This window comes from Python bivittatus, unplaced genomic scaffold (assembly GCF_059951505.1).
Source record: "Python bivittatus isolate LINGU-HERP-01145 unplaced genomic scaffold, Pbiv_v1 ctg000440_np1212, whole genome shotgun sequence".
NCBI classification, from domain to species: Eukaryota; Metazoa; Chordata; class Lepidosauria; order Squamata; family Pythonidae; genus Python; species Python bivittatus.
In genome coordinates, this window is record NW_028277063.1 from 2,724,206 (window position 1) to 2,741,535 (window position 17,330).

At 43.6% G+C, this 17,330-nt stretch overlaps 2 protein-coding genes across 2 annotated transcripts; both read right to left on the reverse strand.

Annotated features, from left to right (window-relative positions):
- Window positions 1-1,116: 1,116 nt before the first annotated feature.
- LOC103063149 (histone H4) lies at window positions 1,117-1,693 on the reverse strand. Its single transcript, XM_007442679.4, has one exon. It carries the CDS (start codon window positions 1,678-1,680, stop codon window positions 1,369-1,371), a length of 312 nt encoding a protein of 103 aa, XP_007442741.2. The 5' UTR covers window positions 1,681-1,693; the 3' UTR covers window positions 1,117-1,368.
- Window positions 1,694-9,191: 7,498 nt separating this feature from the next.
- FIZ1 (FLT3 interacting zinc finger 1) lies at window positions 9,192-15,048 on the reverse strand. Its single transcript, XM_007442680.3, has 2 exons — window positions 14,866-15,048; window positions 9,192-13,031 (listed from the first exon to the last, which is right to left on the reverse strand). The coding sequence occupies exon 2, from the start codon at window positions 13,014-13,016 to the stop codon at window positions 11,568-11,570; it is 1,449 nt and encodes a 482-aa protein (XP_007442742.1). The 5' UTR covers window positions 13,017-13,031; window positions 14,866-15,048; the 3' UTR covers window positions 9,192-11,567.
- Window positions 15,049-17,330: the final 2,282 nt, after the last annotated feature.

The window sequence follows — 17,330 nt, forward strand, 5'->3', positions numbered from 1 at the left end:
GGTAACAAAAAACCTTGGCTGGAGCTTGTCTCCTTCACTTGGCTGTTTCAAAGCCATCAGTGGGTGAGTTGGGTGGGGTAAGCTAGAGATGGTGATGACAGCAGTTTCCTTCTTGTCCAAAGCCTTTTCTAAACATTTAAGAATGTTCAAATCATCTGCTTTATTATCTAAGAGGTAGCAAATAACAGAAACCACATAAATGTGATGTTCATATAGAAAAATGGACAGCGTAACTAGAAGCAGGATGGTTCCAGAACTCATTTTGGGGACAGGGGACTCTCCTGCCTTAGTACTGGCTTTTTAGTTGGGATATATCTGAATTAAAGGATCTTTACTTTAGAAGTTATGATGCAGCCTTCAAATCACGAATGTATCTTAGTGCTTCGGTGGGATAACTAAGCTATGCTGCTAACAGGTTGTGTGAAGGATCCTACTATCCCTCTGAAACTGATTTTGAGGCAAATAAGGAGTCCATTGCCTTATTTTTCCTCATATACACTGGAGACCCTTTTTTCCCTTGCAGAAAGAGAAAAAGATCATTCCAGCACTGAAGTAGGGAACTTCATTATTTTTTCCTTGTGCAAAATCTAGATGGTTAGCTTTAAAAATTCAGATTACCATGAGCAAATGGAAAACTCAGAAACACTGATAGCAATTCAGGATATAAATGAATATTTTAAATTGTTGATTGCTTATTATTTCAAGCCATAAGTATCCCCTCATAATATTCTTAGTAAGGTACCTTGAAGTCAAATTTCTCTACTATCCAGCGTTTGATCAGTTGCGACATTCAGAGTATGTTCTAGCCTTTTCACGTTATAATACAGATCTTTTAATGATGGGGGGGGGGGGGGCTCGGTATTCCTTGTTCTCTGCTGCCATCTCGCGGCAGCTTTCTCATATAATCTACTCTTCAATAACAAGGTTTGAATTTGCCGCGCTAACAACTCGTGGTGGCGGGTAATTAAGCTACACCCTTTTTCCTGATTTTCTTTTGTCCTCCAATGAACGTGGTAGACAAGCCGAAAGCTTCACCATTTCACCCGTTCCCATGAGATAGCTAAAACAATCTTTCCGGAAAAACAAAAACACGCGATAAGCCTCGAAAATATACTTTAAATAATTTGATAAAACCTTAATAAGCCTCACACAGCTTTCAGAAACGGAAGGGCCAAAAATGAAACAAAGCTGTTGAGTTTGCTCGCGAGACGGTGAATTATTGACTGCCGTTGTAGATGAAAGTAATTTTACAGTAGTTACATTTGTCAGCTATTATTTCGCCAAAGGAAAACAGCTCTTTAAATGACGGCGTGGGCGGCCCTGAAAAGGGCCTTTGGATTATTTTGTTAGCAATGGAGATGAGCCTTTCTAACCACCAAAACCGTACAACGTGCGACCTTGGCGTTTCAAAGCGTAAACGACATCCATGGCCGTCACCGTCTTCCTCTTGGCGTGTTCAGTGTAGGTAACCGCATCCCGGATAACGTTCTCCAAAAACACCTTTAAAACGCCGCGAGTCTCCTCGTAGATGAGCCCAGATATCCGCTTCACTCCCCCACGACGAGCCAAGCGGCGGATGGCAGGCTTCGTGATACCCTGGATGTTATCACGAAGGACCTTGCGGTGCCGCTTGGCACCTCCTTTCCCTAAACCTTTCCCTCCTTTCCCACGGCCAGACATCCTTCCAACCAAGCCAGCACCTCAATGGCAGAAAACCGCTGCGCCCGGAATATATATAGTCTGGGGTCGGACCAGAGTGTAAAACCCGAACAAGGGTGTCTCGTCCTGCTCCGCCCCGCCCTCCGCTGCCAACATGTAAAAACGCCTGGGCAGCCTCACCAATCGATCCAAAGGATGTTAAAACTGCCCAATCAGATCTCACTGGAAAGTGTCCAATCAGAGCTCAAAGGAACTTAAAAATATTCTAGCCCAAGTTTCACGTCTGGTTACTGAATTCCATGGGCCCAAAGGCTGATTCCTAAATAAGAGTGGATATGAGTGTAGTCCTTAGAATTTTATCGAACTGGCCTATAGGCGTTTAAACAGAATATTTGCGTTGAAATTTTAAGGTGTCACAGTATTACTGAGGATTTTTCTTAACGGAGATTATTATAAACTGTTTAATGAGTGTCATTTGTATTCTTTTTTGGGGCCTATCTCAGAAAAAAAAATTGATGAGGGAAATATATGAGAAATGTAATGTTTTCCTTTAGGGTATGCTTCAGTTCACTTATCAGAGAACTAAAAATGCCATAAAACATCATCCATTCTAGTAGTTTCTTCTTGGTCACTTAGCTCAATATTGTCTACAATCTGATTGACAGCAGCTTTCCAAGATTTTAGGCAGGAATCTTTTCTAGTTTTACTTGAAGGTGCTGGACAAAAGATGTACTGTATTCCCCCACTGAACTATGGTCCTTCCTCCCTTGCTGAGGGACTTGAATATGGATCTAGAAGTTAGTTATTTCATCTGAAAATATTAAGTTGTTTTACATGATACAGAATTACAAATGACTTTTTATAGTGAGCAAGCTTTTTGATGGGAAAAAGGAAAACATGTTTACTTGTTTTACAAAAAATAGTATCGTTCTATCATATTTTAGAAAGAAATTTATTGTGACTTAAGCTTTTAGGGGCCAGGGAACATGTCCATTAAATATGTATGTGAGTGCTGTAAATATATATCACTAATAACTTGAGCTTCAGCTCACATAGTTTACACCGAAAACTAAATATCTAATTTTCTAAAGTTTGAGAATACAGCACATTTAAGAAGCAGATTTTTTTTTAAATTGCAATAAACTGATTCTTTAGGTCATATATGTTGGTTTTTTAAAAACATTTCCTGGTTTTCTGTCCCCAAGATATTACTGGGAAAAACCTTTAACTTCACCTATCTCTCTATAATCCCTATGGGTTTTATTCAAGCATACTTATAACAACATTGAAATTATAAGTATTACTGTGGATTATGATTATTATCAACATAGCACTCCCTCAAACACTTTCAGTATGATACAATCGGCTGTGAAATAGAGTAAGTCAGTCTTCCAGTCAAGTTGAGTTCTGGTGAGGTGTGTGCCTACACCCACGTGGTGCTCTGGGCAACAATACAGAAATTATTTCCCATTGCTTTGTTTTAGGAATTGTTTTAAATGTTTCCCAGCAATTCCTCAGATAACTCATTCTCTCCTGATCCAAGATACCTTATCTTAGTTCATAAATATGCCTGAGAAGGGAGTCCTTGATTGAAGGACAACTAAGGAGCTAAAACTGAATCTCTGATTGGTTAGCTTTATGGGGAAATTAACTCCTTTCATGATACTTTCTACAAATGGAGGCAAATCTGCACTGGAGTTGGTATATCTGTAGTGGAGTTAAAGAGGCTAATTCCTAATATCCCAGCAAAATGCTAAGTATGTTCCCAAAAACAAAATTAAACAGAAGGTAACCACCCATTCATAACTTGTTAGTATGCTTCTGAATGTCCAAGGCACACTAGAGTCAAATTCTGAAAGGATTCTTTTTAAAGTGCTTTAAATATTCACATGACACAATAGAACAAGATGAACTCTAAACAGAGATATCATATCACTTGTTTATCACTTCACAAACTGATTTAATATACAAATATGGATGGTGCAATAAGTGAGAATTGCACATTTCCATACACATATTTCATCTTATATTGGGTAACATCTTAACCTTTGATGCAGTATCAATTTATTTCCCCCAGTAGCATGCATGAAATACATATGTCATACACATTTTTGCTGGTATGCTTGATTTTTTTTTCAGGATCCAGTTCTCTCCCAAAAGCCCATATAGTCATTGTATGGAACATTCATATTTGTGCCCCAGTTTCTGGCATGATCAGAACTCTGGCGATACTTCTTTGAAACATCCAACTCTTTCGTCATCTTTCTCCCCAATGGGTCAGGAAACCCATTAGTGATCCTGACCACCAAAGCAGGAGTTGCTGAGGTTTAGGAGATCCCAGAGACACTTCCACTAGATGGCATTACTGTTATCTCAGGATCCTCCCTGAGCAAAACATTTGGGGCAGATGCCACACTGGTGCTGCTTTGCTCCCTCCAATGCACTGTTGACTTGGCATTCCTGTGAAACATTTATGGGCCTTCAGCTCATCCTTGGTCTTGAAAGCTTCCCTGCAAACAAGGCACAGTAACACCCATTTCTCCTGCAGCAGCATCTATTTCTCCTTTTTGATGTTAGCGCAGAAAATTTGACAATGTTTGCAGACTTCCTCACTCCCCTTCCCCTTGCAAACTCGGTAGATGCCAAAGATTACCTGGTGCTTGGATATGGCTGAGAGTAATTGAGGCAGCCTAGGGTATGTTCAGTGGCATAGCTGCCCTTCTGGTGGGCCAGATAGATCTACTAGTCAAATGTCTTTTGGCAAAAAGAATGCTGGATGGCATTTGCTCATCATGGATCAGCCAGTGCTATGCCAGGTTGTAAAAGAATATGATCACATCACAAATTGGGCAGAAGTTCTGATTTATGTGTGTCATGTGGCAACAACATCAGAGGAAAAAAATCTTCACAACCAGGTGGGAACAGAGAGGAGGAATGTTGGAGAGTCTAGTGGAGAAGAAAACAAGGAAACACCAGCAGAATCTTTGAAATTGAGATCAGCTGAATCTGGTGGTTGAGGTGAATGTCCCAGGACCCAGACATTAAAAACTCACACAACTCCCCTTATTTTAGAACATGTTAGAATGCAGAGTAGCACCTTGTGAATTACATAGAATGATTACCCAGAAGGGGAAACTAAAAGGAAATTCAAAAAGGGAAAAAGGAGGGTTACTGCATTCAGGTTCAGATACTGTTTGGAAATTGCCTATTCAAAACAGTTAATTATGGCACCAGCTGTGCTGTGACTTTTCTCTGTGAAGAGCCCAAGAGCTTCTGAGAGACAAGCTTTGGAACTCCAAACCTTCCACCCTAAGGGCTCAGCTGACCACCACACTTATTAAAAGCTATCTCACCCAATCTGGTGTCCCTCTGATTTCTGTCATTCCCAACTTTGCCCTTGTATCTACTGCAGGACTTCAGATGGAGAAGACAACCTCAAACAGAATATCGGAACAATACAAGGGTGCAGATGAGTGCCTTCTAAACTTTCCAAATTCAGTGCCTGAGATTTCCAGAGACAACAGAAAAAGTTCCAACTGAGTCCTTACTGGAAACTGCCAATTACAGTCAATGTTGGATGAGATGGACAATATAAGACAAATTCTGGGGTGGTGATTTCAATGATTGGGCAGTTTAATACATTTCCAACTTTCTTCAGGTGCATACCAACAGGGGCAGCTGTAAGAAAGAAATCTGGAATCCAAGCACACGTTGGGTGAATGAAAAATCCCAGCCCACATTGCGTCCAGATTAATGGGAGAGGGGAGGTACAGCCTGGCCATTTCCGGCACCTGCTGCCTGTGTGTGTGTGTGTCTGTACACAAGAATGCAGCCAGGGTCATTCCAGTCTTCAGAACTTGGTTCCCCCTGTATAGGTAAATAGCAGATTTCTGTGTTCACACTCACACAAAGTAGAGTACTCTATGGCATTTTGATTCATTAAGGACTAAAGCTATGAATACACTCAACAAGGAAGAAAGTAGTCTTATGACCATGGAGGGCATGTGAAGAACCACTTTGGTGAAATCAAGGTAGGAGATTGTCTAAAAAATGACCTGTGCAGCTTGTCTCTCAGAATGGAAGACGAGGTGAGAATAAATACCAAGCTAGAAACTGGGAGACTGAGTTCTAGTCCCACCTTAGGCATGAAGCCAGCTGGCTGACCTTGAGCCAGTCACTCTCTCTCAGCCCTAGGAAGTAGGTAAAGGCAAACCACTTCTGAAATGTTGCCAGTAAAACTGCAGGGACTTGTCCAGGCAGTCACCAGGAGTCAACATTGACTCAAAGTCACAAGAAAAACCCAAACAAAACAAAAACAAAAAACTAGATAGAGTTGAAACCTATATTTGGGAAAGTCAAACTAACGAGTATTACAGGGTGACTTTGATTGAGCGCTGATTGGTTTTACTGAGTTGCAGTTTACTGTATAAGCCACAGGTGGTTCAGCTTCATATATACTAAGCCAATAATCATGATTTACAAACCATAGTAATTGAGTTCACACAGCATATGGTGCGAACCAAAGCGTGCAATGGCTTAGCATGATAGAAGAACCTCTTTGCATCTAGAGCACCGTGATGGATAGAAGATGGGGACCAACACAGACGCTTCTTTCTTCTGCCTCTTTCAATTGCTTGGGTTTTCTAATGTGTATATTCTGAAAGCTTCTTCTCTCAGAGATTACGCTTGTAACCAAGGTGAAGTTTGGCCCAGCTATGAGATCAGGCACATAGCATTTGTGGCTGCCATAGTTACAGTTGCTATGGGGGGGGGAGGCTTCAAATCACAGCTCAGAAGGCCTTCTCCAACAGGCTGACTCCAGGAGGAGTTGGGACTGCGTTTCCCAGAATTCCCAGGCCGCTGGACATGCTGGCTGAAAATCAGGAGAGTTGTAGTCCCACACATCTGGAGAGTGCAAAATTAAAGAAGTCTGGTTTTAAAAAACAATTTCAGGGAGGTCAGCTGATGACACAAATCCTCCCCTGCACTTACACAATTCCACCAGCATTAGCTCTGCTTGACTCACCCATATTCTCCAAGCACATATTCTCTAAGTACAGCACATATATGTCCACCCAGGTATAATCCTTCCTCAGTTATCTGCTGCAGTTATTACATGCTTTTATAACTGAGCTATATGTTTATACATACAACCCCCCTGCATTATTTGCAGAGGCTGGGAAATACTTTAAAAAAAAAAGCTTGCTAGTGTATTTAGAAGGCAGGCATATCAATGCAATCTTCACAACACACTAAGCCAAGGTTTGCTTAATCATGATTTACTGAATAAACAACAACCAGCTGTGTTTTCACAACCCATTAGGCCACAAACAACCACATTTTAGCTTGGTGGGCTGTATGAAACCACTCATAGTATTTTGTTGTGTGTATGAAAAGAGCTTTATTGCCCGAAGCAGATAAAATAATGATAGAAAAATCAGTCTCATTTTCCCCTTCAAAGGCTAAAGTCTAGCCCAAGATGGAGTGCTCCATATCTACAGTCCTAACATGTAGGGTCAACTGCAGAAGGTCATAAAAGACAGGATGGCACGGAACTGCATGATCAAAGCTCTGTGTGTGTGTCATGTAAAAAAGGAACAGGGCTTTGTGCTGTCATACTCACCACCTTGACTTTTTTTAATTGCCTCTTCAATAGCCTTTTAGTAGCTCTTGCATTCTTTCTGTACTTCTGTTCATGTTGTCAATTCCAGACAGAAAATAGAAGAAACAGAGGAGTGGAACAACATATCTGTTGGGCATAGATGGTCCCGCATTCAAATTTTGGTATTGTTGGTTGAAGTATTTCAGACCAAAGAGGTGGCAAATCCCCCCCTGCTTAAGATACCAGCGAGATTGCAACTTTCACAAATCATAGACACTGCCACAGACCTGAAAGCTGCTATTTTCCAGTGAAAGTATTCCAAAGAGACTTCTTCCCCAAAATTGTTGAACGAATGCTATGAATTAAATGCTTCAGACTTCAGACAGGTCCAGTTAGGAATGTTCAATAAGTCTTTCCCAACTTGGTGATGTGTTGGAACTACAACTCCCAACAATGCACTTTCAAGCTGGGGATTCTGATATTTATAGTCCTAACAATTTCTCCAGCTGGGAAAGCACAAGACTGGGGAAGGCTGATTAAATTAAGAAGCCAGGTGAGGGAAGGTGTTATTAATGAATAAACATTCAATTATGTTTGTCTACAGCTACACATTACACTGGTACTTAATGTGTTTTGTGGATCTTTGGCCCCTTTTTTCCCTTTTATATGCAATAGCTGTATAATAAATGAGACACAGGTATGGCTCCTCTAGACTGGGTCAACGTGCCAAGCTTTCTACTCTTTGTAGAAAGAGTAATGGGGAAAAGGTGGCTGGTGACACACACATCTATCCAAAGGGGGCTCTCGTATTACAACATCTTTCTTGTCACAACAAATCCAGTACTTTCATATTACCATGGGAGCCTTAGGATGGGAAACAGTCCAGACATTGAGTGAGTTAGTAATCTACTGCTCTGGGTTTGTTTGTTTGGTGCTTCCTGGTCAGTGCTGACTCCTGGCAACTGCCTGGACTAGTCCCTGCAGCTTTCTTAGCAAGAATTTCAGAAGTGGTTTGCCCTTAAGGGCCTGCTTCCCAGGGCTGAGCGAGGGAGACTGGCCCAAGGTCACCCAGCTGGCTTCGTGCTTAAGGTGGGACTAGAACTCACCATCTCTTGGTTTCTAGCTTGGTGCCTTTACCACTATACCAAACTGGCGCTCCTAGCTGTTTTTATTGGCGAAGTTTCCAAAATATTGTTATGTTATGGTTTTAGCTCTATTTTCTATCCTGTACTTTGGGATTGTGAGAGCCAGTCATACATACACACACACACACACACACACACTTTGGGATTATCAAAAGCAGACACTGTGTTTTTTAAAATCAGTATTTTCATAGTTTTGCTACAGTTGAAGAAAGCACCTTTCCATTTTGGAATTTATCAGTGAAGGAGGAAAATAATGGCCTGGATGAACAAACAACTGGTTTGAGTCAGTATAAGGCAGTGTCTTACGTTCTAAGCATAAAACTGTTTTCTGTTCAAGGGTGTATTCTAGTCCATGGCTAGAGTTTAGGTTAATCTCACAGATCATTCAAACAAAGAAAGGTGAGCTCAGTCCCATGTATAAACATGCTGTCACCTGAGTCTTATGCCCAGAATGACCACTTAAACATCAAGAGAAAAAAGAAGAGTTGCTGTATATAAAAACTGTAAATGTTAATCCATATATATGATGCAGGTCTAATATAATGGTAAATTAAGAGAAATACAATACTGCCTACCATACTGGAAAATATTTCAGCCAGGTAACCTAGGTGCTCACTTATTCCACTGTCCAGGTGCTATGGGTGGATATATTTCAGATTCTCCTCTCTCTTGTGGCTAATTATCTTGAAACCAAGATTGAACTTTCAAGCAGAGGGCATGTAAAGTAGGCCACTCAGCCACACAATCTGGACAAGTTTTGTTTCCAAAACATAAGCATATACTTACATGTACACTTACTCTCTCAATAAAACGTAATACAGAAATGCCCAACTAAAAGGCTTGCATTCCACAGAAGATAAGGAACTAGAATTTGGTCAGGAACATAAGTTTATTAGATGTTCAAGGACCTAACAAGGGCTTAAAGAAATGAGCAAAAAACAAGAGAATAAGACTCAGCTGTGGGTCAGTAAACAATTCCATGTTGGGACAGATAGTAGCTGCTGCGTCGGAATAAGAAGTTGTAGGGTATGGAGAAATAAGCCTGCCCAGTCAGGAGATGTTATGGATGGCCGCAGACAGGCAAAAGAGCAAGGCTAGCCTGACCGTTAGGTTTCCATGTACGGTACAGGAACATACAACTCTTCCCTGTGTTCTAATTTTTCTGCTTAGAGACTATGCCTTGCTTTTTAGTTTGTTCTCCGTTACCTAATCAAATATTAACAAGTATACGTGCTTTCCTTGCTCCCAAGAGATCTCAATCTTTGTGAGATGCTACTAAGCACCTAACAAATATAGCATTTTGAAATATCATTTTGAAATTCTACAGAAACCTAGGCCAACTCAAAATTCCAGCCATCCTACAGTCAAGCATGAAGGAGAAATAGATCCAGCTCCTCAATATTACCATTAAAATGCCAAATACTCTCTTTAAATTATTTTGTTAAACAGTGCCTTCTATTAAATACCAAGCTTCTTTGCCCTGAAACTTAATATCAAAGCAAAGGCACCTTTTTGACCTTTACATAGTTTTCAGAAAGGAATAGCAAAAGTGTCCAAAATGAGCATTCTTCTGACTGGCAAATTAAAAGAGAAAAGATGTCACATTGCAAGGATAAAAAAGGGAAACAGGATTCAAGCTGTCACCTACCTCAAATTGTAAAGAAGAGTGCATGATTTTGTTCTGGTGTTGTCAGAAGGGCAATAGACGGAATTTAAGGAAACACAAAGGGCGCCATCTAAATCATCTCCAAAGTAATTCTGCCACACCAAGTAACGAGCAAGACATTATGAGTTTAGCTGTTTTCTTATTGTTCCAAGACCTCATGACTACAAAGAAGTATCTATGAAACAAAACAAGCCTTTGAACCAAAGCTATAGAATAGAGTAGTGCTGGGGTTAATGTGTTGAACTGCAACTGGGAAGACCTAGGTTCACATCCACCCTAGGTCATGGAAGCTCATTAGGTGACTTTGGATCAGTCCTTTTCTCTCAGCCCAACTTTCCTCATAAAATTGTTGCTGGGAAGAAAGTTTGGAGAGTGTGTGCTAGAAATGCTGGTGGGAGCTGATGGAGAAAGATGGGAGATAAATCAAATAAATAAAAGAGGACCTGTTTTTTGCGGGGGGGGGGGAGAAGAGAAGCTGTTAAGTCTCGTAATTTTAAAATCAGTGGTATCAATTATTTTTCAGAACCTAATATCCCTTTTCTGTCTGCCTTTGATAGTATATATGCTGTGAAGTGAAAGTTCACAAATCTTGCATTGGTGAGCTTCTCTAAATCAAGTTAAAACTTTTAGGAGATTCCCAATAAACAACAATGGGTACAGTTATGTCATAAACATGTGATCCCAATTTAGCCTTGGGGACTATGGTTTTATGGGGGCCATAAGATTTCTCTAATCTAGTCTACCTTGAGGGACAGAAAGTACATCTAACTGTAGTCATATTAATCCAGGAGCAGAATGGTTAAAGGAAAAAGAAAGAAAACTACACAGACTAAAGAATGATGCAAGTCAGATTCTTGCACATTTATCTTTTTGGCCAATTGTGCTGCCTTTTAGTACAAAACCCCAGTACTAAAGTGATTGGGAAATGCTGGAGGGTGAATTAGTAGTCTGCCTCTTTAAATATCCAGGAAAGTCTCTCCATTCTCTGGGAACTGCTGTGCCCTATTCCTTTCCCCAGGAATATTGGCCAAAGTCAGTATTTCAGCACTGTCAAGCTCACCCACATACAAGTACCTTCAGAAGTTAGTATCTTAACCGAGGGGTTATTTTCCTGACATGACTTCTTCACATGGCTCTGAATATTCTTGTTTTAACATCAAAAACTTTCTGGAATCGATCAGAGCATACCCAGGGAGGTATTCCTCTCCACCCAACACACTGAAACCTTATAATTTGCCAAACGTGTGCAATGTATTCTATTAACAGTAGTGGAACATTGGTAAATAATAATAACAATACTCTTTATCATTTCATTTCAAGTCCTTGCCCTCAAGTACTGAACCAGGAGGAAGGGTGAGGGCAAGCAGAGTTCTAGAACATCAGGCAGAGTTCTACCTCCAAAACAGGAACATCTCTGGCTGCCACCGTGGGATGGAGGTAGAAGAATACAGTGCTGGGAAAGGAGGGCTACTCTTAGGAGATCAGGATACCCCTTCTAGTCAATTCCTCGGTGTAGCTTGAGATGGCGGGAGAGGTTGCTCAGGGTGATGAACCCTTTGTGGCAGACAGTGCACTTGAAAGGACGCTCCCCGCTGTGCAACAGACGGTGCCTTTTCAGGTAACATTCATGCCGGAAGAACTTGCCACATTCAGTGCACTGGTAGGGTTTCTCACCGGTATGCACCAAGACATGACGGTCCAGATCTCGGGGACTGCGGAAGTATTTCTCACACTCGCTGCACTTGTAGAGTTTCTTACTGGGCTGAGTTGGGAATGTCCGAAGATCCAGTTGTGGCAAGAGGTGACGTTCCAGCTCGCTGCCTGGGGCTGGCACTGGCGCTGGGGACACAGCGTGGCTCAGCTGATGCTCCTCCAGCGCCTGCAAGTTCACAAAGGGCTGGCCACATATGCCGCAAGTGAAAGATGGCTCGCCCCCGTGGGCAGTCAGATGAGCTGCAAGGGTATTGCTGTTGGCGAAAAAGGTGCCACACTCGCATTGGTACAGGGTGTCTGTGGGACGGGCATCGGGAGAGTGGCAGGATGGACAGCCTCTACTGTGCCGCCGGGTCTCCTCCTCCTGCTCACCTCCTCTCTGCTGTTCCTCCACACCCTTCAGTTCCAACATCCCATCCCTCTTCTGGGCTTTCTCAGAGCAAAGATGACACGGTGGGGGCCTGTCCTTGGCGTGAGTGAGTTTATGGCGTTCCAAGAGGGACGCAGCATTGAAGTCTCTTTCACAGTCCGGACATTTAAAGGGTTTGATGTCAGTGTGAGCCAGCCAATGGCGGCGGAGTTCAGAGGCTAACTGGAAGTGCCGCCCGCAGGCCCCACAACCGAAAGGGGCCGCCCGGCCTCGGCCAGCAGCACAGAGGTGCCCCAAGGGGCTCTGCTCTTTGCCGCAGGCCAGGCAGCGCGGGGTGGGTGTCTGAGGGGCTGCGGTGGCAGGAGACGCCCGGTGCTGTCGCTTGAGGTGGCGGCCCAAACTGCTGCGGGAGGAGAAACGGAGCTCACAGATGTGGCAGCAGTAGGGCTTCTCTCCGGTGTGCACCACCTGATGGTGAAGAAGTCCTGTGGAGTCCCGGAAGCCTTTGGGGCACATGGTGCAGCGGTAGGGGCGCTCCCCCGTGTGGCTCCGGATGTGGTTCACCAAGTTGAAAGAATGCTTGAAGCTTTTGACACAGTGAGGGCACTGGAAAGGCTTCAGTTCGGTGTGTCGGGCAAAATGGCGCCGTAAGTCGGAACGGTAGCGGAAACTCTTGTCACATTCGGAGCAATGGAAGGGGGCCCGGGGGCCTGCTCCATTGACTGTCAAGAGTGAGGGGTCATCCTCAGCATCCGAGTAGAGAACAGCACACTCTTCCTCAGTTCCAGTGGCAGTCCGAACACCTCCCGGAGCCTCCTGGGAATGCTGGCCCTCTGGCCACGCTTCATCACAGTTCTCCATTTACCCAATGTACTTCTAGAGAGCAGTAAGGAGAGAGTCAGAACTGAGGGCGTCCTCAAGCCATTGAGCCCAAATCCCAAATAAGGGCAGCCCCCTTCTCCCAGTGTAAACCCATCATCTGGACAGTAAACAAATGTAAAAAGTGTCTGCAGAACAAAGAGCTGCAGGTAACTCATTGAAGAGGCTAGGAAAAATATTGCGGGAAGCTAGACATATGGAATTGTTGGGTTGTCTGAGATTCCCTTTTCATGCTGCAACATGTATAATTCAGGATGGTTTAATTAAGGTAAGGCTCAGGTTAATGTTTTTACTTCCAAACAATGGAAACAAGTCAACGTTTTTTGGAAAATTCTCAATTCTGGTCAATGCCATCAGATTTCCTGCACTAGGAGATAATATTAAATATAGATGTAGGAAATCTCCAGAGTTCAAATCTGTTCCTGGCCATGACAGGTCAATTGACTCAGGAAAATCCTGATCTGTGCTCTTGGTGTAATGGGGCACTGTAGAAAACCAAAACTTTCTACAGAAGCAGGGCTGCAGAGGGATGTGATATAGCAGAAAAGTTACCAGGTTTTCATTCCTCACTTTCTTGAACGGAATGAAGGGTTCTAGTCTTTTTGGCCCCCAGAAAAAAACACCCAGATTTGTGGTTACAAGCTTGAAGCAGAAAGTAACCCCTTGCCCTCCAAAGTGCCCAGAATTCCTCGCACTACTCAGCCAACGCTTTCTCATCCTATACCAGGCTATTCTACCCTAGGTTGCTCTTTCAAAAGTTGAAGCCAGAACTCCTATTTCATATTCAAGATGTTCACCTCTACACCAAGCCCAATCTTCTAACCGACGCACAAGAAGAAAGAGAATAATTTATGGAGCGCAGATCTTTGCTGTTTTCCGTAATATGCAAATAGAGGGAGGGACGAAATAACCGAAAGGGGACAAAAATTTTAAACAGCACCTAAATCAACGCTCACATAAAATATTAATTTTGGCTGAACATGCTGCTCTTTCTTCAGCAGCCTGTTGTGGAGGCAATTTGCTTCGTTTTCAGGCTGAGGGAGCAGAAAAATATTTGAGAAGAGACCGAAGTTAGACCATCCACTCCTTTCCTGAGAATCCAGAGCCCCAGCGTCCCCGTGTAACTTCGCCACTTCACCTTCGCCGCGTCTGTTCATGCCCTCTGTCATTAACCCAGAAAAACGAACACAGCCCAGCTTCCGGGATCGTGACAACTAACACCTATATCCCCGTATCCTTCATCACCAGACACGGTAAAAGAAATCCACCCCCCTCTCTTCTTGGCTTCGAAGCCCGGGCGGAAAGGACACTCCTGGCAATTCCTCTACGCTGAAAACACCGAAGAGTTTCTGGACCATTTCAAGCAGCCTCCCCACCCCGACGCCCTCCAGATCTCCTGGGCTGCCGTCCGCATAACCTCCAGCCAACATGGCTAACTCTGATTTTCCCAGCCGGTTGAAGTCCAACTTTTGTCTGGACTCCGCCAGAATTTCGGGGGCGGGGGGGCGGATGGACGCGGTCTCACCCGCACTTTCTGGACCACGGTCCACTCGCCGCATCCGAGGCAGGGAGCAGCGCTGCGGGGCAGAAGCAGCTTGCGGGGATAATAGCCTCTGCCTTTTGCACACGCACTTTTAGGGAACCCGGGAATCCGGGCTCGCGGCATTACGACTCCGTCGACTCCCCCCCCGGGAACCCAGGCGCCCTCCCCTCCCCTCCCCTCCCCTCCCTCCCTCCTGCGGGGCCCACTTGCTGCACGCCCCTACCCCGTGGGCTAATTAGAGGCGCGGGGTCTGTCCGCTAAGCCCCCCCCAACCCCTCCAGTACTCACAACTTCTTATCGGCGCCGACATTTTAGTGACGGGGAGATCCTTCGACGGGCGGGGAGAGGGAGGTGAGCATCTGCCCCCCACCCCCGAGAAAACAGTCAAAGGGTCGCCGCGATGAAGCGTTGACCTCTGGCGACAGTCGGTCCCTCCACCCTCCAATCCAACCCTGATGGAAGTTAACAGGATACTCCACCCCCACGCTCCTCCCCCATCTTGTCTGAGGGCAAGAAGAGGGAGGAGCAGAACCGGCATCTTAGTTGTGGGCAAGTGAAAGGAGGCCTTGCTGCGGCGCCATTTTTGATTCGGGCTGCTTTTCGGGGGCGGGGGAGCTGAAGTGGCAATTAACGCGACGGCAGAGGAAAGGTGCGCCTTTCTTTGGGGGCAATAAAGAGAGCTCCGGTGTCGTGACTCGAGGAAGAGGGTTGCGATTTGGAAGGGAAGGAGCGGAAAACAATTTGGGGTTCCATGTTTACTACTGGCATTCAAAAGGACGGAGAAGCCACCATGTTTGTTTTGGGCAACAAGCGACACAGCGAGTCATCCTCTTTGTCGTTAATAGGACAGGCTCCTCCCCTATAGTAGTAATAAGAATAATTGAGCTGCCATGTTTGATGTGGGCAAAGAAGGTTCAAGGGCTGTCTTTGGCGTTTAAGGAGGCGCCAATTTTTCCTTTTGATCTGCAATTTTTAAAAATGCAAAGGGGGAATTGGGAGGGGGGGATGCTATCCTTACTGTACTGTGATTAGAAAAATATATTTTTTATGAGCAAAAACAGTAGAAATCTTCCACATCCGAATAAAAGAAGGGAGTAGAGAGGCCCATAGAAGTAGGTGATGGACCTGCTTTTTTAATTTAATGTTTATTGGGGGAAAAAGAGATGAGCCATCATAGTATTTTCCCCTATTTGCAAATCCTCAGTTAATGTTACGTTGTCTGAAATTGCACTCTGTGGCACAGGTGTAAAAGACAAAGGAGCTATGCTAGCTGAAAATTAAGTAGCAACCTGAAATGGTGTGGGTAAGAAAAATATAAACAGATAGGAATAATTTTTGATTGACTGCCTTGTACACATTTTCTGCTTTACTGATAAAAAAAGTAACTATTTATTTTCAGATGACTGCTAAATCAACCATTGACACAGACCACTGACAGAATGCTTGAAATTAGGAGGGAATGGGGAAAATTTATTAGACCATTACACACATCTACTGCCAGGGAATTTCAGCATGTGGTTACAGTGACCATGTGTCCTTTATTTCAGAAAGCTGTCCTTTATTAGAATATGCATTTGTGTAAAGTTTTTCTTGGTTTTGCTCTTGAATTTCCTTTGTAAAGCAAAGTTATAAATAATTATTTTTTTATCCTTACAAACTCTTTCAGATTTGCCGCCTTTTCAGGTTTGTCCTTTATTTTTTCCAGGAAAATATGGTCACTTTACATATAGTCAATGTGCTGCATGTTGATGTGCATTGAGACAGTTATCGGGGTGATTGTCACAGGAGTGGGTATTTCTATTACTGTAGTTCTACCGCTTGCTCGAAAATCCCTCCCTTCCCCTGGTATTCCAACCTGCTCATTTAGTGTTTGCCTGTGCAAAGATAAGACGGTGGAATCCCTTTCTCAAATGTTCCTTTTTTCCCTTTTTAGGTGCGCATAGGGAAATTTTGGGTTGACTGGTCACCTGCACAATGGGAACTACACAAGCATGACACAATCATGCTTTACCCTCCCATTTCACTAATTTTGGGCACTCGCCATCCGCTGCTGTTCTGATGCCTGACAAGCATGCCTTCCTCATTTATGAGTGAATGCTACATTTTCAACATCCTATTGTTCCAAAAACAGAATGCCAAATCATAGTAGCAGACTGCTGCTAATCACAACTCATGTCAGATTGTGAGGCCAGCAGTGATACTATGTTTGGGAATATGTATACCATACATGCTTGATTCATGTATTTTGAACTGCAGTGGGACTGCTGTGTGGGGCCTCCAACCTGGAGACATTTCATAAGGAGGTGCAATATTGCTATGACTACTACTGTACTGTCTTGGATTCCAGAAGTGCACGTTGCTCTGCCATTTCCTTGTAGAACTCCTGAGAGTCAGTCAATGAGTAAGAGATCTTGCGGCTTCTGTTTGATTTGGTAACATGGTTGACTACTCAGTGATCTGTAGAAGCAACTACTGGTAAACCCATTTTCTCTGCTACCTCAGCTTTACCCTCTGTGAGCTCCACCATCCCTTGCCATTCAGCTGCCACTTTGCTCTTTTTTCCTGTGTTTCTCCCAGAGGCCAGCATCATTATGACTGATGCAGTGCAGATTCCCATTATGTGCCCCCAAAGGATTATGTGAAGGAGAGAGGAAGCCATTATTCTCCTGGAAATCTGGGGAAAAGACAAGATATAGCGGGAGCTCATGTTCAGTCATCAAAACAGTAAGGAGTTTGAGTAGATAATGGCAGAA

Bases quoted from the DNA above. Each gene is read 5' to 3' on its own strand.
- LOC103063149 (XM_007442679.4), bottom strand. From the start codon at position 1,680: ATGTCTGGCCGTGGGAAAGGAGGGAAAGGTTTAGGGAAAGGAGGTGCC.
- FIZ1 (XM_007442680.3), bottom strand. From the start codon at position 13,016: ATGGAGAACTGTGATGAAGCGTGGCCAGAGGGCCAGCATTCCCAGGAG.